The sequence below is a fragment of the Thermobia domestica genome, chromosome 3 (assembly GCF_964235325.1).
Source record: "Thermobia domestica chromosome 3, izTheDome1.hap1.1, whole genome shotgun sequence".
NCBI lineage: Eukaryota > Metazoa > Arthropoda > Insecta > Zygentoma > Lepismatidae > Thermobia > Thermobia domestica.
In genome coordinates this window covers 94,886,594-94,913,671 of record NC_137456.1, presented here as the reverse complement: position 1 = coordinate 94,913,671, position 27,078 = coordinate 94,886,594, and the positions used below count along the sequence as shown (strand labels likewise).

Sequence of the window (27,078 nt, the reverse complement as noted above, 5' to 3'; positions counted from 1 at the left end):
AGGTATGTTCAAGTTTCCGGGAGAGATCCGATGCACAATTGTAGTTGAAACAGTAATATTCCAATTTAAATATCAAGGAAATGGTGACAAGTATTTCAGATAACATAGAATGTATGAACTTCAGATCTTGTAAAACTGCTGTCTCTCTTTCTCTCTTTTTCTTAAGTAATGGAGCAAATCTCATGTGTTGTAATAAACCAATTTTAGGCAAAATTATTACCATAGCTAGTAAATCTGCAGTTCATTTGTATTTGAAATTTCTGGTAAATAATGTATGATGCATTATAAATATAATTGTAGAATTCGTTTAAGTGTTTGTTTTTCGTATTTTATTATTAATTTTTTACGATTTTTTTTTATAGACTGTCCAAAAGGAGAATACTGTTACGATGACAATCCTAGGCATTATCAGGATTTTTCGCATAGAGATTTGGCAGTGTTGAGAGCTTCAAGAGATAGTGCAAATGTGAGAAATAACTACACACCTTCAACAAAAGTAAATGAAACGAAAAACATTAAAGACACTTCGTCCTCAGAGAGTAAATCCTTAGAAAAAGCAAATAAACAGGTTGCTTACTCAGATTTAACACTTGTTCGAAAACGATTATTTGAACGTGAAGGAAATGGGGTCACTTTAAGTACTTCGGACAGCGTAGAGTGTATGGACCTCACGTCAACTCCTTCTTGTAGAACACTCGCTAATGTTTTTGAAGCGAATAATAGTTCTGCATCAACATGTGTTTTGGCACAGGAAAATAAGGTTTGTGGTGCCGGTAAATCTGGAGAAGATTCTGAATGTGAAAATAATATTACACATGACAGGTTTCAAGAAAGTAATAATGATAGGTGCCAGTTACACTGTGAAGCAGTGATACAGTATAAAGCAGTACAAGAAGTAGTTAATAGTGGGACGAGCGTTGAAGTAGCAAAAATTCCGTGTAAAACAAACGTTTGTACTGAAGACACGAACGATGCTAGTAAAGTGAAAGCGTCTTTATCGGTCGTGTTATCCCCTGTGAAAGATGATATTCAGCTACAAACAAATGATCATGTACAAACTCCTGTAAAAGTAAACATGACATGCTCAAATATAGGTTGGCAATCATTAGAAATAGACAGTAAACCTAATACACATGTAGATTCAGTGCAAATTTCATCGTGTGAATGCAATAAAACAGTGAATTTTAATTGTAGTGTCTCAGAAGTGCCTCAAAAGGACAAAAATTTATGTACAAGTGACCCTAAAAGCTTAATTCAGCCAAAGTTCTCGTTTTCAATGGCAAATATGAGGAAGAGAAAGAAGGGAAGTGGCGGTCAAACTCAGTTGTCTATTTTAGCATATATCGAGCCTAAGAAAAAAGACAATGAGCAAGACGAGTCAGCAACATTACCATTAGAAGAGGGTGAACCTTCTACTTCTCTTGGAGGTAAGTACGTCACAGAAGCTTATTGAATACTTCGCATATCTTTTTTAAGCAACACATTGAATTACCATAATTCTATCATTCTAATGCAAAATAGTGTAACTCATAATTTTCTATCTTGCTTACAGGAGAGGTTTTTCTTTCTACTTTTCTAACAAAACACTTCTGTTGATATTTTTTCAACTGAAATTACCGTCTTACAATCTCAAATATTCGATTCAGCTTATATCAACTTCACCATGCATTCATAAAGGCACACGCAGATGTTTTTCTTACAACTAGAGGCACGAGTTTTTCGCAATGCGCGATAAAATGAAATGTGTCAGAATTAAGTAATTTTCAGTTTCTTGACGTTTTATGGTATTCTTTGTGTATTTTCATTGGTTTTCGTTGCGCGATAAAACGCGAAATTGGCAGTTCTGCGCGAAATTTCTAACAATACTCGAAATTGTAAAAATACATTTTCATTAATTTTAAAACGCTAGTTTTCGGTTGCCGGAACGATAGAACGTGGCATGATCTGTGCATTTTCAGTAATTCTGACACGGCTATATAGAACATGTTGCGCGATAGCTATCAGCATCGCCGCTGGATGGGGAGTTCCGACTTGATGATTGCTTGAATTTCGTTGTAAATGCACTTACATATGTATGGCTTCCAACAAGCAATGCCAATTGTTTTTTTTTTTTTTTTTCTTTCTTTCCTTTCCTTCAAGTATGGACTGGTGATAAGTGCAAACGTACAACAGTGAAAGGGGAAAATGTGAAAACCTTTAACATGCTTATGTTTAATGCTTAAATGTCACTTGTGCCTATGTGTTTTCAGAAGACATCAAAACTTTCCTACTCATAGTAAGTTTAGTTACTGGTTTTCCTTCAGTTTAATTTTTTATTTAAAATATACTACAAAATACTAAACTTCATTTGGAAAATGCGACAAAACGCGAAATATGAAAAACTAAACGCGAAACTTTCAAATTCTTAGTGCGAAAAACTCGTGTCCCTACTTATAACGTTTTGCCTATTCCTTGACATACCGGTACTCTTTAGCTCTATCATGCTAAATTGCCGTCTGAAAGGTAACAAGAGTATACAGTTAAGTGTTTAAGCGTATTCGTCACGATCGTTAATTGAATTTATGAGGAGTTTCTTCAAATTTATGTATTTCTACTTTTTTCCCACATGAAAGTGAAATCATTATTTTTTCTCTTTTAAAACTTGTACTTAATCCATATACATTTAGACATAACGCAACAGGAGAAATAGTGACGTAGTGAGATCATTCTGAAGTCCCTGGTTCTGTCTTAGTTTCTGTGAGTTCGTTGAATCCGTAAGTTTTCATGGAATCCCTTTTCTACCCAGTAATTTTATTTCACCAGTTATTCCATCATCATTCTATTGCATTTGTTGTCTGGCTCCTTAGTCTAAAGGGCATAATCGTGGTATATTAAACTAAACAGTTCATAACTACTAAAGAACTTTCTGACGCATGATTATAACTATTAATTTAAATCTGGAATGCATGTAAATATTTATTTAAGGCTGAAATTTTAATAGGATTCCCATTTTTAATTTTTTTTAAACGTAAACAAACACTGCTTTTTTGTTTAAAGTTTAGCGTTCCTTTCAATAGTGGAGCTATATGAGACGTCTTAACGTGGGATTGGAATCTTAGCTTCTGCATAGTCACAAGGGAGCTCTTAGACTGCTGTGTTAATCACAGGTAAGGAAAATACGGGAGTCGTAAGAGGAGATTGAAACAGCAATGCTTGTTTATGTAATAATAATAATAATAATAATTAATAAACAAAATAAAAGTAAGCCACCGACGAAGATAAGGGTTTCTAGTGAAAATTTCGGCATTAATAGATAATTTAGACGCATTCCAGAGTTTAAGGTAATCAGTGGGGGAACATAGAGATGGGACACACAAATCTAATCTATAATCTTTAGTTTTTGTTTCGTCTTTTCAGATGCCTAAAAACTGTAAATAATGAATAGGAGAGACAGGATGTCTCAGTAGTAACGAGTTTTATCGAAGTTCTCTTGTTTCCTCCCCATTCTCATTCTACCAATTCCTTCGTAATCATTTACTTTCATTAATCATTCGACTCCTTAAACCGTGCGACGCATAAGCATAACTGTCCGACGCAAAATAAAAGAAAATAGATCTAAATAACGATAAGGATAATAGTTATATAAAAAGTGCTGGAGCACGCTTGCAGCCTTCTTGACATGGGGACGAAGTTTCCTTCCCTATCCATGAATAAGGTTAGATTTTGAAATAAGAGCGATCCATGCACTTATATGAGTGTCTGTTTTTCTTCTATCTTTTCTACATACCAAGTCAAGCCTCTTAAGTATAAGGAAGAAAGAAATTAAAGAAAATTCTTTGCTTTAACTATATGTAATTAGTAATTTTGAGACAAAAAAACATTATACTTAGATTGATCGACTTATTCAGAAAATATTAACAGGAAATACATATTTTATAGCTGAAATGTTGATAATTTCAGTGCTTACAACACAGCAGTCGGTGTCAAATATAGAGTATAAGGAAAGAAAGTAGAACAGAAAACTTAGTTGCCAATACCTGAGTAGTAGTATTAGTCAAAATATGAAGTATGAACGTTAAATAAAAACAAGGATAGGGTTAGCGAGAGAAGCATTTGGGAAGAAAAAAAAGTTGCTTTGTAGGTCTTTGAATAGAGATTTAAGACGAAAAAAAACTCAGTATGCTTTGTGTACAGTATTGAACTCGTATGATGCAGAAACATGGACATTAGTTAAAAACGATGAGATAAGACTAGAGTCTTTTGAATATATATATATATAAAGACTTAGCTTGTTCGATCGGAAAACAAATCAAGAAGTGTTAGAAATAGTAGGAAAAAAAGAAAAAAATTAGATATAATTGAAAATAGGAAGAAAAGCTGGTTGGGGCATTGGCTGAAGAAAACATTGTACAGTCCGCAGCAAACAACCTGCAACATTAGTATGTAGTTTATTGTGAAACTACGCCTAACAGCGCAGGGAAACAACATAACGTCTAAGTGGTACGGATCACGCCAGGAGAAACCTCGGCGTCCTCCCCTGCACTTATTTTGGAGCAAAAGACTTCGTCGTTTCACAATAAACTTACATGCCCATGTTGCTGTTTTTTTACTGCGGACTGTACCATGAAGGATGTGCTAGAAGGTATGGTGGCAGGAAAAATAGGGAGGGGCGAAAGAGGCTATAGTTCATGGACGGCGCTAAAATAGAAAATTCCTGTCTAAGGATGAAGAGGTTGACTGAGGACTGTGATACATGGAAGCTTCTCATTTTGCGGCAAGTGACCTGCCAATAATGACAGAATGCTAATAATAATTGCAGCGTAGGGAAACCACTTGCAAACCAGATGGAAAATAATGCGTTGAAATGCTCTTGCACCGGGAATCGAATCCTGAATCCTGTGCACCAAATTTGCGCTTGGTAGCCACTATACCAGCAGGGGGGATGAGGAAAAATATAGTGAGGTAAGAGTAATATTGTAAATTAAAAGAGAAAGAAAGGATAAAGAGGATGTGTAGAGGATAAGACAAACGATTGATTCAACGTACATAGTAGAATATTCAAAACTGTGTATAAATTGTGGATCAGTCTGATCGATGAATGTAAAGCAATGGAATGTCTGATTTTTAGTTCAGTGTTTCATTTATCGGTGTGAATTAAAGAATTCAAACACTTGTTTAAATTACCTTGTATGATTCACAAAGAGTGTAAACGTGGATGAATGGACCTGGACTCGAATCTGGCCGGTATGCAAAAGATCCCAGGTTGTAGTCTGTTCAATCAACCACTTTTTTCACTCTTTTTATATATCATTGAATTCGCATGTACAGAGGATTTGTTGCGTTAAAAATACGGTTGTTTTCTTTTTTCATTAATATGTAGTGCTTTGTTGTATGTTAGAATGTATGTTTTAAGAATTTACTTCCTGTTGAAAAGTTGCTTTTTTTTATTTTATATTATTATTATTGTATTTCCATGCAGGGAAATACATTATGATCTTTGCAGTAGTAGTTGATGTATACTGTGTGTAGTTACTATAAAAAGGTTCAACTCCCTTCTATATATCATCATCAAAAGTTAGCTCCATTTAAACAAATGTGGATATTCTGATAGTTGACCAAACTATTACTGTATATTACCAGGTAGCGTCATCTTAGATTCTGGATAAAAACAAGCACAGCACATACGTATAGGTTTTATTAAATCCATCAATTTTTAGCTTTCGTTATTATTATTATTATTATTATTATTATTATTATTATTATTATTATTATTATTATTATTATTATTAACAACTCCACCTTTGATAATAATAATGATTAATGACACCTTTGCAACGTAATATAATGCATCATATAACCTGTGTAGGTCAAACCTATCGGTGATTAAATAGAAATATAACAACACGTTAAACTATATCCGACATTTAATAACACCCAACAACAAACTGCGTTAAGACTGTTTACAGCTATTGTCAAATCACTATGATTTTCTACCATTAATAAATACCCACAGATATAACTTTACTGTATCCAGCACCATAACAAAAACAAAACAAAATGGATTGATGCTTGCAGGGCTCATAGCAGGTCACTTTTTTTTTCTATCTTTCAAGTTGGTCACTAAAACTTACTTTTTTTCCAAATTTGTCACTAAAAGTTAGTTTTTAGGGAGTAAAGTGTCTTTTTCAAGTGATTTATGTTTTGCATTGGCAGTTTTCTAAGACAAACATAAAAATAAATGAAAAAAGGCAGAAACTTATTACTCATTATCTTCTAAAAGCTTTAGTATTTGCTGTCACATGTGAAACAGTCAGCTTTATTCTCACTTCAGCTTTTATTCTTTCTAAAGCACAGTGGATGGATGCTTCAACTCTCAAGGTGAGGTTGAGAACCCTTCTGTGTCTATTCTTTCGTCTATCATAATAGTCTTTTAGTTTTCTCTTGTAATAGTTAACGCTCCGCTCAACGTTGTGTGTGTTTGTGTGGTTCATCATGTTCGTCTTGTGTTATGCTTCTTGTATATTCGTAAGAGTAGATGATGAATTTGAATATTTCATGGCTTTGAGAACTCTCAATGCTAAGTTAAATATAATGTCTGGGATGAAGAAATTCGGAAATAGACCAGAACTGGCTCTACTTACTCAGAAGCTTCTTACATCTGCTGAGTCTACTTACCGTAACTACAAAGCATACTTAGAAAACCTAAGAAAGGAGAAGCTCAAAAAGAAGTACGTAAAGAAGAAAAGATGAAACAAAACAACGAAGAGAGAGGTGATGGAGAAATTGACAAAGGAAAAAGGGGGAATGATGAGATTTTGGTAACTTTTTCGTGTGTGCTTTTGGTCACTTTTCAACTATTTACAAGAGACCAGTCCACTATGAGCCCTGTGCTTGATACTGAATGAGCGAACTTAGTTGGCTTCCCATTATGAAGTGTAGTCTAATGAGTGCACATATGATAGTGAAATGTTCAAGGGCTTTATATTGAATGGATACTGAAATCTACAAACTCCTGACTGGAAGAAAATGTGCAAGTAGTACGGAAAATGTGTACTCAGTGTCCAATAAAGTGCATTGTTGTCAGCGGCTACCTGCGGAAGACAATGACCATTGCATAGAATATAGGAAGTTCTTAAGAAGATTGGCTTAGTGAAGTTATTAGAAGAGATTGACGTTGCCACGCATCTGAGCATTACCAGAGGAGATGTATGGTTTTATTGTAGTATTTTTAATGTTTGTAGCGTATCATATATGTTTTTCACTTTTCTTTATCTTTGTAGTTGACGGTAGAGTATTTCGTTTCTATAGGCTTTTTTCCCTTCTGCTAAAGCTGTTTTATTTATTTATTTTATTTTTAAGGTCAAATTGATGGAACTTTTTTCCCCTCTGCTAAAGCTGTTTTATTTATTTATTTTAAGGTCAAATTGATGGAACTTTTTTCCCCTCTGCTAAAGCTGTTTTATTTATTTATTTTATTTTTAAGGTCAAATTGATGGAACATCATCAAAGGAAAAATGGAACGATATTATGAAGCGGATGAGGGTTAGAGGTTTTAATGCGTCGACACGTATAACATTAGATGACGACTCCCAGTCTACGTCACAGTCGTCAGTAGCTACGGACATCTCTAATCGTAAAACGTTGGTAAAAGAAAATTCTGCCTCTTCTCTTATCTCTGTGGCATCTAGTGCAACGAGTAACAACACTTACTATACTGGTCGGGGTAAAAGTAAAATTTGTCCCCAGTACAAAAGAATACCAGGTAAGAAGTTATATTTTAGGTTGAAGTGTCGGTTTCTTGTTAATTTCATACATGTTTTACTTTTGAATATACATGTAGGAAAAGAAAGGGGAAAAAAAAACTTCACTTAAAGTATCATTTTTATATATAAAGGAAAATGTCCTGACTGACTGATCAATGCCAAGGCTAAACTGCGTAAGGTAAAAACTTGAAATTCGGTAAGTGCGTGGCGCACTCAAGTTGTAACACCTCCAGTTTTTTTCCTCAGGACTGGTAACAGATAGAAATGTGCTGTTAGTTTTAAAATGCACGACCACTTGTTGTCGATGCGTGACAGAGGTGGTAAACACCGTACGGCACACAGAACTCTAGCGGCATCGGTGAGAGTGATGACTGTTTTTGATACTTACAATACTCGTAAAATGGCAACTATTTCATTACAAGAGCAACGTGTAATCATTCGGTTTTTATTTATTTATTTATTTACGTGGTATAACACCACTTGAAATGCTTCTCCAGTTGAGATACGTGATGATGATGTCATGGATGTGACTAATGTGCATTCTTGGGTGCAACAGTTCAAAGAAGGCATAACGTCGTATGATAACAAGCCAAGACAATCTCAGCCTCGCACAAGTCGGTTTGACGACAGTGTGCACAGATCCCATGGAAATGCCAACTTTGGAGGTGATGAACTCCTTACTCATTCGGAGATCTTCCAAAAAAAGTTTTCCCGCTCGTTCAATCATGTCGTCAGACCGGTTTCTGCCTTTTACAACTGTAGCACCTCACGAACGAAAATTAGACACATCCTTGAACAATCATCATATGTCTCACTCAACTGGCGATGAATTTCAAGCGATGGAGAAAACGACGAGTATCGTAAGTTAAATAAGCAGTCATAGGAATTACTTGCCAGATTATAGGGAATTCCTAAGTTTCTTTGGGGAATACCTCGCACACATCTTGCGGAGGTTCGAAACATACATTTTTCAATCGAGCAGGTTTGACTTCGAGTGTCATGTTTTAAATCGCACTCTCTACATTGTGTTGTTCTTGAATTACAGCCCTCTGAAGTTCATTTCCCCACGCTTTCGGTACCTTATATCGCCGAAACTATCTCTCACTGACCAAAGTTCCAGACGACTTTTTGCGGTTTCGGTGTCGGGAATCAGCTCCCGAGGTATGTTCAAATAGTTTCTTACCATCCTGTATATATTTCCCTCGAACTTTGTATTATAAACATTTGATTTTGAGAATGTTGCAGAAGTGATGCGAAAATGATATCACCAATGGCTCTTCGTGACTTTAAGTTATTATTTTTTTTACAAGTATTCTTAAGTTTAGATATACGTTGTGTCAGTGTTTCGCTATGTGTATTCTCATTTTTTTTAAAAAAATGATTTACTCACTTAGAAAATATGACAATTCTGCGTATTCCACTTAAGTATTTCGTCTGTTTGTGCTTCCTTCGCCAAGAGCTTATATGAAAGTATTTCCTCTCCTTAAAATTTTTATTTACTTTTTCTTTGTGTGCCCAGTTGAAAAATGACGAGGTTTAAACGGATTCTTGTTAATGTAAATCCCTTGTACTCAGGCAACTCTTCTTTTAAGCGATCTACTACCATAAATACTGTGCACTAGAACTTCTTTTTATAAGACCATACGTAATGTAGAACTAGTTTTGTAGAATTGCATTCACCATTGAAAAGCAGTTGTAAAGTTAGTATTATGATTATAAACTTACGTGATTACGTACTTTCTCAACTTCTATTAAACAATAGCTACATATAACTTTCTTAGTGTTCTTAATTTGAAACCGTGAATTTTCCAATAACTAATTGATCTACACTACCATTAACAACTATAGAAAATTCGAATTTGACTCTCATTTGCATAATTAGCTATAATTGTGTTTCTTTTCTTCTACTGCTATTACATACATCTTTTCCTTTCAGGTACTTCATTTGCTGTCGATGCCTTCAGATATGGATATATTCCATATGTTACATCATATTTTTTAAGTCATTTTCACTCTGATCATTATGTGGGTTTGAAATCATCATTCTGTAAGCCGATCTATTGCAGTTCAATAACAGGTAAGTAAGGCATAATATTAAATTCAGTGTTGTAGTTACAGTTAAAATAAATGGGTCCTAATAGTACTTAACATGATCGTTTAGAGGAGTGGTTTTTAACCTTTCGACGCCTGTGGTTTGGTAAAAAACAAAGATATGTTGGAAGCCGACAAAATTGAAACCATTACACTTCTTCTAGAGTAAGCAAAAATAATTCCCCGGACTGGAAATTAAAATCCATTATTTTAGAACATATACACATCGGTCACTAAATAGAAACACTTAGCTGTTGGTGCGTCAGCGGTGATGAAGAAGGAAAAGTGAACCGGATTCGCAGAACTAAAACTAAAACTGAACCTATATGTTCAATAATATTAAAATCATGAGACAGAGCGGGCCAGGGGAAGGAAAGGGTGTAAAAAGGGGGATTGAAATTTCTTCTGGTGTTCCACAAACTATACCTGAGTAGCTCTGGCTGTGTGTTGGCAACATCGTCATCTTGGAAGACTACATGGTTATTCTGTACCATAGGATGCACTGGCCACCTAAAATTTCCACATAATCGCTGGAAGTAGTTCATTATTTTATGTAGAGTAATAATGGGACCAACGAATACTTTAAAATTTTGACCAATACTATCACAGAGTCGCCGCCAAGTTTAACGATAGTAGTAGGAATTCCGTATATCCCTCTGGACTCCGCTACACATTAAACCAGCATATTGTTGGAAACAAGGTGTAAGATTGGCTTATCGAATAGGGGGAAGGGGGGTCAAAAAATCGAAAATTTGAAGACCCCTTGCGGTAGTGCGGAAAAATTGTGCCTGCATGTAAGTATTACCCCTGCGAAATTTCAGAACCTTAGGATAATATCTTCTGTTCTAGCAAGGTCCCTGAAGTTTCGAAAATTTGATAAAATATAGGAAAAATCTAAAATTTGTAAATTTTCAATAGAATCGTAAGTCCTTTCGCGATAGTGCGGAAAAGTTGTACCTACATATAGGATTACCTGTGCTAAATTTGAAAATTTGTTCAAAAATTCAAATCATTTATCTTTCTTTTTATTATATAATACTATACATCTTTCATGGTAGTAACGAAAAGTTGCGTTTACTTAACTACTATAAAAAATTTCAGAACCCTCGGATAATATTTTCTCTTTTGCCAGTTGGACGGAACTTACATATTTTTTCTTACTAGTACATGAACCATATTCTTTCAATCACAATAACTCATGTGTTTCAAGTAAAGCAGCAACATTTTATATCTACACAAGGGTTAAAGGTATTTTGCACGACGTAGGCCTAATCAGTGCATCGGATACAACGTTAGTGGTTGACAAAGAGAAAGATCTCGAACTGTGAAAAAACTTAGAAGTGAGAGTTTGGAAAATGCATGTGGTCCTATTTTAGTTCTTTACTTTGATGGCAGACTTGTTAACACATTGCCAAGAGAAAAGCTTGGCGAGCAATCAGAGAACATTAATGGAAGAACATTATCCTCTTGTGAAGGAACCTCTTTCTGTCTACATTGGACACGTTACACTTACCTCTGGATCCAATCTTTACATTTCTGAAAGTATTATCAACTATGTCACAGCAAAAGTGCCCGGAGGTCTCAACAGCTATCTTGTGCTCGGTTGCGATGGAACATCAATGAACACAGGAGTATATAATGGAGTACTGCGCCGCCTTGAATTGAAGTTAGGCAAACCTGTTCAATGGGCTGTTTGTCTCTTTCATTTTAATGAATTACCTCTGCGTCACTTGTTCTGTTCCTTGATGGCCCCACTTTTGGCCTTTCATCTTACTTTGGCAGCTTTGAAAAGTCTTTGGAGGACTGCGAGCAGCTTCCGTTAGTAACATATGAACCAATAATTGTGTCTTGCCTTCGATTGATTCATCCATTCTTAGTAAGAATTAAAAATATCTGATGGATATTGCTCTTGCCATTTCCTCAGGAATCTGTCCAGCAGATTTTGCCAAACGCGACCCAGGGCGACTCAAGATGTTTCTCTGGTTGACAGCAGTGAACCGGATCTTACGACTGTATGCTTCCACAACGAAACCTTCACACAGCCTAAACACCATAGTGAAATTCATTCTGAGTGTGTGTTCCGTTCTAGTTCCGTATCAAAGTCCACCATTCAATTGAAGATGGAGCTCGACAAGTTCTGCAATTCATTGTGACCTCTAGATATTTAAACACAACTCCGACCTCGACATGATCGGCCCTGTGATTTCGCGAAATGATTTCTTCGCATCTCCAGAAAACGTTCTGATTGCGATTCTAACTGACGAAAGAGCACATATTCGAACACTTACAGTTCGAAGAGTTACAAAAGCCAGAGACCCAGAAGTTGAAGCAACAGGAGAAGCTGATGGTGTTCGCAAATCCAACATTCCTAAAATAAATTTTGAAACTAAGGACTCCGTAGACATGATTGACTGGAAGAGAACCCAAATGACCCCACCACCATTCTTGAATGACATAACATCCGAGGATCTGCAAACTATGCTGCAAGAAGAGGTTCCAACTGAATGGTCATTTGCTGACTTCCCATGCCGCACCCAAGCTGTGGAAAGAACTGTACAACTAGTTACGGAGGCCCCCAGGAAAGTTTGCGGTCATGAAAACCGTGACGGCTTCATTCGGGCTACCTTGAAATCCAGAAAGAGTATGCCATCACTCAAGTTCAAGGATCAGTACAAAATGTGAATTGTGAAACTTTCGCGAAAAATTTTTAGAAACTCGAAATTGACAGTTCATAAGTTTTATAATGTATATATTTATTTTTCTGTTTGTAAAAACATGAACATTAAATATTCTAATTTTTCAGGTATTTGTATGAATGAAACATTTGAATCCTAGTAACTGTGTAGTTATAAAATGTTGTTGGTTTACTTGAAACAAATGAGTTATTGTGATTGAAAGAAAAAAATATGTAAGTTCAGGCTAACTGCCAGAAGGGAAAATATTATCCCAGGGTTCTGAAACTTTTCATAGTAGTTAAGTAAACGCAACTTTTCGTTACTACCACGAAAAATACTGTGATAAATGTATTAAAAAAATAAAAAGAAAGATAAATGATTTGAATTTTTGAACGAATTTTCAAATTTTTGCACCCCCTGCCAGAACATAAGATATCATTCTAGGGGTTTGAAATTTCGCACAGGTAATACCTATATGTAGGTACGACTTTTCCGCACTACCGCGAAAGGATCTACGATTCTATTGAAAATTTACAGAACTTTAGATTATTATTATTATTATTATTATTATTTTTTTGAAAATTTACAGAACTAGATTTTTACAAATTTTCGAAACTTCAAGGACCTTACCAGAACAGAAGATATCTTAATGTTCTGAAATTTCGCAGGAGTAATACTTACATGCAGGCACAACTTTTCCGCACTACTACAAAGGGGTCCTCAAACTTTCGAATTTTTCGACCTTCCCCCATTATCGAACCATATTACTCATTCTTTTCCAATCAATTTCTATCCGTACTTTATGTTTTCAGCATATTTTTTTCGCGCTACCACGTTAGTGGCGGTGATAGATTTCGAAATCACACTCTACCTTCTGATGTTGAGATTATTCTGCAAATTCGTAAAACTGTAATTGTGGAACTACGTTGATCCAGATTCCTGTCTTTAAAATTATAGATGTAGACAGGACTGGGACTAGATCCCCTTCCTGGTTTTCGTGGGTTCCCAGTTTGGGTTAGATCCTGCCGGGTTGTGGTCAGAGCGTGGGATTCGGTAGCTGGTATTAGTACTAGCTTTAAGTAAGCTTTAAGTAAACGCCCGAGTGCCAACGCTACAGATACTGGAAGAATCTTAACTCGGTAGGGGAGTCCCCTCAACCAGTAGATTTAATTTGTAGACAAGAGTTTCGGTTCTGCCTCGGCACGTTTGGCGGGAGGTCGGTGTGGATGATGGCAATAAGTCCGCGTTGGCTAGTCCCACCAGAGACTTGGTCTGGTAGAGGGACTTGGTCTTCCCTGAATCAGGCATATCCTGATCAATTACCCCCATCAACTGCTTGAGTTTCAATGTGAAGAAATTCTGTTGCACGGGCAGCGGAAGTTTAACCAATGAGTGGAAAACAAAAAATTCAGGTACTCACCGAGGAATAGGCTTGTGGGAGTAATAACCATAGATTAGTGACAATACTTCGCCATACCTTCAAACAACTCTCTTTTCTTCGCTCCAGAATTGTTACAAAACACGAGAGTCATAGAGAAAAGGAACGCAGAGGACGAAGAATATGTAGATGTTAGTGAAGACGTGCGTAGAAAAAGGGAATTCCGAAGCGGACATGGTGAACAAATTAGTTACCAGCAAATGGTAAAATTATAACACTTCCGCTGCACATTTCATCATGTAGGGAGGGTACGAAGTAGGATGAAAAGAAACATTAAAAAACAGAAAAATAGTCGTGAAGCAAGGTTGAGCATCATATTGGAATGCAGTCATTTGTATCTTAATATACCCTTTTCTCTCTTAATTTTTACTTATTATTTTTGCCTTCGAACAGTCAAGTTGCTGAGGAGTGTATTAAAGAACTAATTGTAGCCTCACTCCAAGTTTGTGATAAAAGTTAACAGACGCTTTGTGAAAGCTAAACTAATTGACAAACAGAAAATACTGAAACTCAGAACAAAATGAAATTATTATTATTATTATTATTATTATTATTATTATTATTATTATTATTATTATTATTATTATTATTATTATTTTTTTTTTTTTTTTTTTTTTTTTTTTAAAGACATGCATTGTAATTACAATCCTACAAAATGTGCTTAGGAGTGAAATAGAGAAATGTTCACGTTAGGCGCATGTATCATCTAATAACAGACCCATTGGAATAATATTACAAAGAAAATAGTTTATTTCTCTGACATCTTTTGACATTTTTAGGGTAAGAGCTAGAGGAAATGGGTAGTAAGTGTAGAAATTTGTCTACCGATAACTCTTTGATCAGCTTCAGGTGTTAAATACAAGTAGCATGTTGACCTAACTACGAGCGCAATCCCCCTTCCACCCCCCTAACTACCAAAAATTACATATCCGCCACTGACCATAGTACTTAAACAAAGTTACAGAGCGCAAAGTATTCCCATAACTATAATTCTAAAGTGAGATTGAGTAAGGTGCTTTGAGCATAGGACTTTATGATGTTATAACCATAAAGTTTAAATGATTAGAAAATACATTTACAATTTAAACAATCCTCATTACCGCATAAAGACTCGGAGTTAATAAATATAATTCTATAACAAACTCGATTATATTCATTCTGGTATATATGTAATTTTCCGTTTTTAATATTTCTTTTAAGATGTTCATAGTGCTTTTCGTATCTAGATGGTAGTTTTAATACAGCTTTTTCTTCTTCTTTAGATGATAAAACAGCATAAATTTCTCCATTAATAATTACATAATCAAAAACATCTTGTAGCCCTTCTAAATGAGTACCTTTAAGTATAGTATATTTAAAGTTCGGTTTATTTTTTCTACATTCTATACATTTTTTAGCATTTGCACATCTTGGGTCTATTTTAAATTCTTTTTGACACATTAAACATGTTTTGGGTGGTAATGTTTCATACAGACATTCACGACAAAGAGAATCTTTTTCTATATATCTAAACTGAGCTTTATATTTTTCTTTTTTACATTTCTTACAAATTTTAGTTTTACTATTTTCTTTATGTGTTTTAGTCTTATTATGTTTTTCTATATCTAGTAAGTATTTGTTACATGGTTCACAAAGTGTCTTATTCATGTTTGTAAAATATAATAATTTTTAAATTTAAATTTCATTTTTATATTATCCCTCTGAAACTAATACTAAGTTGCATAACCCAAAGTGAGATCGCATATGCTTTTATGACATTTAAAATCATAAAAACTTACAATCTAAAAACTTATATCTAAATCTACATCTCTTCTAACTTATAATGTCCCCATGGTAGGGTATTGATCCCATCCTTTAAAACACATCTCTTATCATCTACACAACTTAAAGCTAACTTATTTACTTCTATACTGTACAAATCGTGCTTATAACTTCTAATCAAATTCATCTTCTTATAATATTCTTTTTGGTTAATCAAACAGTCCTTATACTCGTTAAATGACAGTTCTTTATACACAACACTCTTCTTAACACATTTAGCTTTCTTACAACATTTTTCATTATCGAACTTACCTTTAAAGTCTTTATCTGCTAAATCTATTTGAGGTGCTTTTATACTGTACATCTTACTTCTTAAACCCACAAACTCTTCTATGATTGTGCCTTTAATCTCATCCTTCATTTTACCAAGTATTTTCTTATTGATTTGCGGTATCTTATATTTGTTATCTTTAGGGTAATCACTCGTGTCGAAGTAATCAATGTAATTTTTCATGTCCTCATACACATCTTCTGTTTGAATATGGTATATATAGCTATCAGTATCTGTATAACATACTTCTATTTTGTCTTGGTATTTTGGCTTCATCACATTGTAATGGAAGTCGTACATTAAATATTTTGACAAATCTAGAATTGACATACCAACATAAATCGGTTTGTTAAATTGCACTTTAACCTTGTTCATGTGAACTGCTACTAAATTTTCCGTAAAAACTGTAGTACTCTTATAATTCGGTTTTGCTACAAGTTTCTCGTATTTTTTCTCATCACTTACAAGTTTGATATTAACTCTCTTTCTAATATTCTCCATAGTCTTTCCAAAAACTGAATTGTTCATGAGCTTATAGAAGTCTTTTTCAAAATCATTTGCTGCTTTCGTTCTCATCTGTGTGTTTAAATCAATATATTTCTTTAACCAATCTGATTGTTCGAACTCTATTACTCGATGTATCTTGTTAAGTTTCAATCCAAGTGACAAACATTGTTTTAGGTTTCGATAGTGAATTACATATTTCTCTTTGTCATATAAGGTTGTTAAGAGTTTTAATTGTTTTGAACCAGGCGGACATATATTTTGAGGAGCTAATGGATAGTCTTTGTGATAGTCGTGTAATTCTTTAGGATATTCAAGATCAACTTCTAATATGTAACCAGTATCAGAATCATCAGGTATATTTGCGAAATCTATTTCTTCAATCTCATCTTCACTTAACCATCTGAATCCCTTATACGGCAGATATTGACTCATTGCCCACCCATACAAGTTATTGGCATCTAGATACATTAAGTAAGAATCTTCTTTATTCTTATTGTAATCTTCCATATACTTATTGTTTGCTTTCACATATCTTTTTGAACATTGACTAATCCCACCTCTTATACCTTTCTCTACCATTAATACCATATCATAATCCCACAACAATTCTAATTTTATATTTGTCATCTTTAACATTGCGTCCCAAGCTAAACCTGGTGCTGTCATATACCAAGCTGGATCAAGATCATAAGCTTTAAGACATGTTTCTCTAAAGTTCTCAAACACATCTGCTAACAATAATACATCCGTTTTCAAATATAAATCATGGTATTGTCCGAGATTCTTAATGTCAAATGTTTCCCACACTTTCTTTGCATGCTTATAATCCTCATCGCTTATATGTGTGTTGTTAAGCTTGTTGTAGAATGCTTCCTTTGGTGGTAATTTTCTTTCTCTAAACTTATCCCAATTGTTAACATAATCATATGGGTAAACACCTTTTCTTATCACAAGTTGAAACTGTTCTTGATTAGGATAAAAGTGTTGGGTATGTATCATTTGCTCAGGTTTCAAGTTCGATGACAATTTGTCTAAACTGCAAGCCATAAATCTAAATGAATCTACAAATTTCAATTTAATAGTTCCAACCTTTTTACTGAATGATATGTATCTTTCCTCGTTATTGGGTATTAGATCTATTTCTTCTTTATTACATCCAAGCTCTTTTATAAACAAGTGAGAGTCATATCCTGTCAAGTTATGTATGATCACTGGTACAAACTTTGGTACTTTAACTTTTAAATTGCAGTTATTACATAGAGGTGCTACAAACTCTCCTGTTATATGATCGTGATGTTTAACTTTGTGGTTTTCTGGTGTATATTTTACTTTACAGTAAGAACAGGATTCGGATTGGTTGAACTCTTTTATCTGTTTACGTGTTAATGGCAGTTCATTATTTTGACTATATATGTTTGATATTTGTTTGGCTTCTTTCTTTAACATTCTTATGAACTTCTTAGCTGCATCTTTACCTCTATACACAACAGGATTGGTTTTACTTCCATCGCTCTTTACTACATAATAACAAAATCCAGATGGCTTATGTTGTTGATATTTTTTCGTATATGGCTCGTCATCCGGATAACATTCTTTACAACCCATAACTTTATGTAACAAACATTCAAAATCAGCATAAATCACAAATGGCATTTTCATTGTGTATTGGTAGTTTTTAAATTCAACACATTTACCTTCTTCAGGCATTATTATTTTTACTGGCTCATTTAACGAACAATCTTGCTCATGTTTATTTAAAGCGTTTTGAGAGTAAAAGTATAACAAACATCTGTCACATAAATATTTTCGAGCTCTCCATTTAGTTAACTGTGCACATACTAGTCTGCTTAAATCCTTAATCCAACAATAGTGTGTTTTAACTTGGTCTTCATTTTGTTCTTTTATATATAATAAATTGACATGATTTTCTTGCTTGTTTTGTGTGTGATATAGTATATAGATTGAATAGTCTTTATCATATGCATAAACATTTATAGAAATACTAAGTAATTTTTCAGCTCTTGGAATATCACATAGTTTTACAGGAAAATGAACATTTTTTAATTTTTCTTCTAAGTATTTAACAGCTTGCTTGTACTTGGAAGGTCGTTGTGGATCTTTATTAACTGGGTATAGTGCAGAACAAATTGAATATAAGAAACATTTTTCATCTTCGTTCTTCACATTTATGATTGCTTGTTTATTTTTAATTTTATCAGGTAAATCTATGTATGTTGATCCTCTATATGGTGTATATTTGACGATTGCTAGTTGTAAAAAGTTAATGTTTATAAGAGCCCAGCCAGAACCTCTAGCTTGGAGCTCATCCATTCTTGTTCTTAACCTTTGTTTCATCTTAGTTATTTCTTCTTTCAAATTACTTGATCGATATATTTCTTGGTTTTCAGTGTTAAAATAGAAGTTTTGAGTTTCTTCACCTTTCTTATATGTACAACTTATATAAAGATTAGCTTTCAATGAACTATGTTTACTTAAGCTAATTTGTAATCTGTTTGATATAGCTTTAGATGTTGCAGTAATATATTGTTCAAGTGGATCTTGTGGTTTGTAATCTGTTGTAAATCTCCATGTTTCTAATCTTGATTTTAATGCAATGTTCTGCCGTTTTACATCAATTGGTTGTGATTCAACTTTGATTCTTGGTTCTTCAAATACTTCTTGTTGAAATGGGTATATATTTCTAATCTGCCTTCTGCTTTGTTCATCGTCATGTTGTTTAAGGTCTATCAGTTCTGCTTTTCGTAATCGGGAATATCTTCTGATTCCTCTCTCTTTACATTGTCGTCTTAACTCTATTACAGTAAACTTGCTATAATTACTCATCTTATTTATACTATAGAAAATCTTTATACTCTTCAATTTTTATCTTCACCGGGTTATTTCAGTTCATTTTCATTTGTCCTAGTACAACGCTTAACATTGTACACCCCTGCTATTGTCTACATATTAAGCGTTGTATTAGAACACGGCTTTCATGGGATTAACCCATCAAAGTCACATATGCACATTTAAAACTGAATCATTTTTGTAAGCTTACTCATCATCATCATCATAATCATCACTACCATATTTGTATTCATCATCACTACTCAAATCAGATGTTTTTTGTTGCATTACTAATAACTCTTTTTCCTTTAACAGTATTTGCTTCTCTAGTAGTGTTGCTAAGAGTTTAAGATCATGATGAATTAGTTCAAGTCTATCATGTAATAAATCAAAATCTTTCTCCATATTTGTTATATAGAAAACCAACAAAAAAATGAAATAATATTAAAAATCTAAGAATAAAAAACAAACATGACTAGTGCTAAAGAAATATTGTCTTACAAACCTGTATTTGATTGTGTATGTAAACATTTAGATATTGGTGGTTATAATGACAAAGACAAAATAAATTTTAGCGTATCCTTAGGTATGTTAGATCATTTGTTCAAGAAGGCCACTAAAGAAAACAACTCATTTCTTACACAAAACATTCTCTATGCAAACGTTATGGACTTGTCTGATGAAATATTAGATTCACTGACTGATGAACAATGGCTATCTATAGGCTATGATGGTTATGACGAGGAATACAACTATGATCACATTACAGAAGACTTCATACGCAAATATCAGGAGAAAGTTAATTTGATTGAAATATGTTTATGGAAAAATTTGTCGCAAGAGTTTATAAGAGAATTAGCTGATAAAGTTGATTGGGAGATTATTTCAGGAAGCCAAGACTTATCAGAAGACTTTATAAGAGAATTTGCAGATAGAGTTGATTGGAAAGAAGTATCGTATCACCAAAAGCTATCTGAAGAATTTATTAATGAGTTTATAGATAAAGTTGATTTTGATGCTATATCTTACAAAAACGAACTCTCTGAAGCCTTTATACGAAAACATGCAGATAGAGTTAATTGGTGGTACATATCTGGAACTCGTCAATTATCAGAAAACTTTATAAGAGATTACGCTGACAAAGTAGATTGGGAAATGATTTCAATGTCTCAAAATTTAACAGAAGAATTTATTGCAGAGTTCGAAGGTAGAGTTCATTGGCGTAACATTTCAACTTATCAAGACCTATCTATAGACTTTATATATGCATTTAGACATTTTGTGGATTGGAGAGCTATAATAAGAAAATATCATAATAATCCCAATTTAGGTGATATGTTGAATGTAGCATTCGCTGTTGCAGCAGAGGGTTAATGCATAACTAATTATCTTTTATGGCTATTATACCATAAAAGTTGTATGTTTGAAAGGGGTCCAGTGCTGGTAGACCCCCAGTTGTAACCAAATCTTCTTCTGGTAGGGATGTTCAAAAACTCATTACCTTTACCTTTACAAATCTCTTATACTCAAAAACAAATCCACAACAAACTCATCGTCGTATTCTCCTTCAATATCCACGTGACAACCATACGAAACAACACAGCTGTATTTTTCTTTCACTTTGTTTAGGAGGTTGACTGAGTTTGGATCTTTGGTTTCTGATAACATTGACATTCTTGGGTACTTTTCTTTAAGACACTGAAGTCTTGCTTTGATGTTTCGCTGCTGAATCCTTCCAACCCAATATTTGTATGACTCGTAACGCCTAACCTGATCGTGTTTGTCTGTGTCGTACTTGTCTACTATGTCTTGAAGCTGACCAGCTGTGAGGTTCTTTTTAATAATAACTAGCTTGTGTACTTTCCCTGGATCTTCTGTATGTTCAGCTGCGATTGATTTAAGGTGTTGATTTTCAGTTTCTAATTTCTCATTGTTTATACATAACTGATTCATTTGTTGTTCTATCTCTTGCACTCTTGCTCCTAGCTGCTCCTGTTTATCCTTGTATTGTTTAAAGTCTTTCGTGTAATAGTCGATAACGATTTGATTGCATTTAAGGTAAAACTCAGGAGAAACCCATCGAGATATATCTAAAATCAACTCTTTACATACATATGTTCCTCTTATTTCGTTCCATGTTTCACCTTTACCTCCTGTTACTTTTCTAATAATTTCATCCCCACGAATTCGTTGCAATGATTTTATATAAGAAATTAACTCTTTAGATTGTTTATTTTCTAACCATTTATAAAATTTCTTTCCTCCATCTTGACACAACTTGGTAGCATTAAAGTATCCTGTACTCTTATCTATAATCAACTTGAAATCACCAAACAGACCATACCAGTAATCATCTTTAATCTGCTCGTAACAAATATCGTTTAAACTAAGAGAACTATCCATAGTACTCATATTTATTAGATAGAAAATCTTTATTTTTAACTTCATTTTCATTACCACCTAGTTTTACTGTGTAAGATGAGTTTCTGAAGTTCCTAGCTTCGGAGGAACTTATTTCCCCATGTGCAAAATCCCACACAGCGAAACCAAACGAAGCAAGCAGATGGTACTAAATTTCAGAACATTTTTAGCCCCCTCTGTATTCGGAGGTCCAAAATGTTCTTAAGGGTGAGCAATACCGACCCTGGAAATATGCTATGAGGGGTATCGTTTCGTTATCCCCTTATCTCGATCAAACTATCCTTTTATGGCATAATAACCATAAAAGACAAACATTTACATTTACACTACATTACTTTTATCTATCCAACTATTATGCGAATCATCAAACCCTAGCCATTTGACATATACTTTGTCACCTTTCTTTCTCAACACCTTTTCTACCAAGTATTCATCTTTGTGTTTCGTCTTTAATAGTTCTGGTTCGTAAAATCTACCTTGCACATCCTCTTCTTCTAAATCTTTAATTCTATAGGTAGGCGGATTAGATGGAATAACTTCACTAATAACAAATACTTCTGTTGACCAATTAGGTGTATATCCTTTCTCAAATAACCCTTTCGACTTACTTATACGAACATGATCACCTAATTTGTATTTAGGCTTAACACGCTTATATTCTTTTTGATACACTTTCTCCAATATTGCTCGCTCATTTTTCTTATTAACTTCTATAGGTTTTAAACCAATTGTTCTATGAATTTGATGATTATACTCTTTAACTAGTGTTGGTAATATCTCTATCCATTTGTAGTTCCCTTGTGTTGTGAACCTTTTCCACATGTTCTGCTTAAGCGTTCTATTGAATCTTTCAACCACAGAAGCTTTCTTACCACTATAGGTTGAGTAGTGATTAATCTTATTTTCATCCATCAACTTCTTAAACTCTTTATTGTAAAACTCTTTACCTTGATCTGTTTGTAAGTTACTAGGTTTTCTCGTTCTTAATATGGATTCGAATGCTTCTGTAACATTCTTGCCACTCTTATCTTTAACAGGAACAGCAAACGCATATTTCGAGAACACATCTATAATCGTTAGCAAATACTTATAACCTTTATTGATTTTGGAAACACCTTTTAATACTCCGCTATCCATTTCTACAAGATCAGCCTGCCAAAGATCATCGATACCTTTTATAACTACACTTAATCTGTCAAAGTTTTTTCTAGATGGTTTGTGAATTTCTTCTACAATGTCTTCTCTAACACCTTTACCTTCTAGTCAATCAGGCTTCCTAACGAATTGAGTTTTAGTAACACCACACACAGAACAAATACCTTTCTTTAGATATCTTCCATTCTTTGTTTGTTCAATTCTAATGGTATCTTTCTTCGTATCTGTCGATTTCTTACACTTAACACAATACATCCTGTTTATTATATAGAAAATCAATAACTACCGTTGTTTAATATTATGCTTTCAACATTCTCACCATCATCATCACTATCTTCGTCTTCTCTTTCTACATGCATAAGAAGCAATAGCAATTTACCATGTTTCAGATCAGAACCTTTAGATGGCCTAACTGCTAATAGATCATTTGTATTAAAGTGCAATGGAAAAGTTTCAACTAGAGAACCATTTAAATATAGATCTATATAATACGTATTGTAAGATGACTCTATATGCATTAACCTACCTTTATAAAGAAATTTGTATGCGATAGATAGATTATGTATTAAAAAGAACGGAGTTTCAACATTTTCTGATATCAATCGACTATGAAGCTCTATAACATAACTCCGTTTGGTGAAGTTAAGCTCTTCTTTCAACATGGCAATATCTTTTCTCACAACTGCATTATCTAACTCTGATGTCATTTTAACATTACCAAAGATATCCATATTTATTATATAGCAAACGTCTTTAGGAAAGCTCTCTCTCTATGTACATTACAACAAACAATAATTGTCCTTCTTCCATAGCAGAATTTTTATTTGGTTTAATCGTAATTATATCATTCTTCTTAAAGTCAAAAGGTATCTCGTTAATCAAAGTATCACCCAAATATATATCTAGAAAGTATTTATCCAAACTTAAGTCCATGTGCATTATTTTCCCATTATAGAGAAATTTGTAACCGTTAGAGAGATTAAATATTCTAAAGATTGGCTCCTTAACGTTTTTAGCTCTTAATCGATATAGTAGAGGCATGGTTTCTTTCTGCATAACCAATTTAGTTGTATCCATCCTAATCTTTTGAAAATCTTCTCTCTTTATGTATGTGTCTTGTAACGTTTCTAATGCATCTTCAAATCGTTTTCTATCGTTCTCTAATTGGGTTTCTATTGACCTAAGTTGACTTACGCTAACAACATCATTTAAATTCTCCAACAATTTTAATTTTTCTTCACTAATATCAACATCACCTTTTCTATCTTTAACATTAGCAAATATATCCATACTCATTTATTATACAGAAAATGTCCATCCCAGTTTTTCAAAACATTTCTTTAACATCTCTATTTGTCTAGGTGAGCGTTTAAAATCAATATCAACATGAACATCATGCTTTTTCAACAGATGGTGCAATACACATTTCAGGTTAATAAACAATGCTCTTTCCGGATACAGCTCCCTAAAGACCTCGTGTAAGTTTTCGAAGTCGTTTATAAGTGTTTCCTCCATATGTTGTAATTTTAATGGTTTTTGATCGGTAAGGTGATAGTGTGTTAAATAGACATCATCATAATATTTTGTGTATTTGTTTTTCTTTAGTACTTCTAGAACATCTTTTGTTGATATTAAATCTCTTGGTATATCTCTAAGTTCGTCATTTAACACCTTGAGCACCTCTTCGGGAATAATTCTATCCTGTAAAGCTTGCAAACGAGATAACTGTAACTTAAATCTTTTTGTAGTATCGTACCAGGGTTTTCTTACGCAAGCAGCTTTCGTTTCTTCACAAGTACTGTAAACCCAACCACTCTCTACAGAACAATCGTCACAAATGTAACTGCTCATGCCTTTTGTTAATGACTTACTACCACAATAACTGCATTGTAATGGTCTAGAGCTATAATTCGACAAGTCCTTTAAGGTAATTATTGGACGTAACTTTTCCAACTCTTCTTCCGTGTACAAAAATTTTGGTATTAACCTTTTCCATAGATCAATAACATTATATACGTTGTCTTTATCTTTTAAGTCTATCTCGCTAACATCCTGAAAATACTGATAAAAATTATATCTATCTAGTGCATCGAGTTCATCCTCATGCTTCTCAAAATAATCTAAAAATCTATTGTGTATAGCTTCCATATTTATCTTAAAGCAAAACTTTTATGGATACAAACTATAAAAGCACTTAATCATTTTTAATCAAATACATAGCGTCACTAAAAGGATACCCCTGATTTAGAAGATTTAAAACCTTAACACAAAGATGACCGCATATAACTGAGTTAAAGTCTTGTATTCGTTCGTCATTGTAAAGTAAGTTTTCGGTACCAAGATATTGTACCAGTTGTTTAGGAGGAACACCACCATAAGAATCGAACACGTACTTTATGTTGTTATCTTTCCAATAGCATATCCAATGAGTACCAATGTTTTCTGATTTATCAAGGTTAACTACGCCACACTCATGTACATAGGGTTTTTGTGGAAGTTCATCACTCATAAATACACCTCTAAATCGTTTTATCTTTAGTTCTTTAGCCAACCTCTCTATATCGAAGTTGGTCAATGGTTTTAGTTTTTTGACTTCTTGGGTTTACCTGCCCCCTGCTTTTCTTCCATAGCCATATTATGTCTTTTTTGTTCTTCAAGTTCTTGTTTATTCTTCTTAGCATCAAGTACAGTTTTAGTAATCGCTGCTGCACCACCTGCTAATGAACCAACTGCACCTAAAGCTGCTAGAATGGCTGGAATTGTAAAGATAAAACCGCCAATATGCTCTTTCTTAATCTTTTTCATTTGTGCAGTAGTTAAAGTTAAATCCATTCCTTTACCTTCTTTAATTTTCTTGGCTTTATCGTTAAGTTGTTTCTTTGTTAATACATGATCAATATTTAAATCCTTTAGTTCGTTATAAGGAACACTAAACATACAACCTTTAATAGAACACATCTTCCTATTTATTTAAGAGAAAATCTTGGTTTGTAAAAGTACAGTTGTTGTAGCTCCACCAAAATCAATTAAGGAATCATTCTCATCTGTTATCCTTATCTCAAAATTATCGACCTTGTCTTTGGATATAGGGAAAAATAATGGATAAGTAGGCTCGTAAATAATACTATGTTTGAACTCGGCATCTGTTTTGAATGATGCTATGATCCCTGTTTCTCTATGTGTGTATTCTGTATCTTTAACAAACATGCCATCTGCTATATTACAGTGAACATTTATAGTATCAAACGGATGAAACTTTGGCAACTTACTTCCAATATGTGTTTTGTTCTTTTCTAAAACTTCAAAAACATTAAACCCGAGGACAGTGCCTATACTCCCAATTGTAACATCATTACTATCAGTTTCAATTTTAACTCTATTTCTTAAATGATCTTCTGATAATGTTATGTTGATGGATTGAGATTTTAAATATTCATTAAGACTGTTTAAGCTGTATTGCCCTTCTGATATAAAAACTTGTCTATCACCATATGAGAAACTGTTTTCTTGTGTTGTTATGTTTGGAGTTAGATATGTACTGTAAAACCCAACTAGTCCTATACTTAAATAGTTGCTCTTGTTGTCTAATTCGTAATGGAGTTTCTTCTTTAAAACAGAAGTATCACTCGTTAGCTTAAATACCTTAGCCATTTATTATATAATAAATGAATGAGTTTGATTTACCTAGAGATATTCCAAGAGAGAAAGTAATCAAGTTAATAGAAGATGTCATTCGAAAGTTAGAATGCAGTTTAAAGAAGAAAAAGAGAAAACTACGAATTGTTAAATATGCATACTACACTTTGATCACTTTGTCGGTTATTCTTTCTGCAACAACTGGGTTTATTAATATTTTTATACCTGTAACAATTTACTCAATATTAACAACATCTCTTGCAACTGGAAGTGCTATAATAACAGGTTTGTCTTCGAAGTTAAACATAAGCAAAAGAAAAGACGAATATAAAACCATTGTCACTTGTATTAACTCATTTAAAGAACAGTTAGAGATGATAATAACATTGAATGGTGAAATGGATGGTGAATATATAAAAGATACGTTGCTTAAGATTAGAGAACAACTTAAAGATATAAGATCATAAGATTTGC

At 33.7% G+C, this 27,078-nt stretch overlaps 1 protein-coding gene across 5 annotated transcripts in view; it reads left to right on the top strand.

Moving 5' to 3' along the window:
- The window catches only part of LOC145680620 (DNA cross-link repair 1A protein-like), a 77,902-nt gene that overhangs the window by 18,728 nt on the left and 32,096 nt on the right, over positions 1–27,078 (top strand). For all 5 annotated transcript variants that reach the window (XM_081751302.1, XM_081751304.1, XM_081751305.1 and 2 more), the window contains exons 3-5: positions 363–1,427; positions 7,463–7,741; positions 9,679–9,819. In XM_081751302.1, coding sequence (XP_081607428.1) covers positions 363–1,427; positions 7,463–7,741; positions 9,679–9,819 — 1,485 coding nt within the window. The remainder of the gene's footprint in view (positions 1–362; positions 1,428–7,462; positions 7,742–9,678; positions 9,820–27,078) is intronic.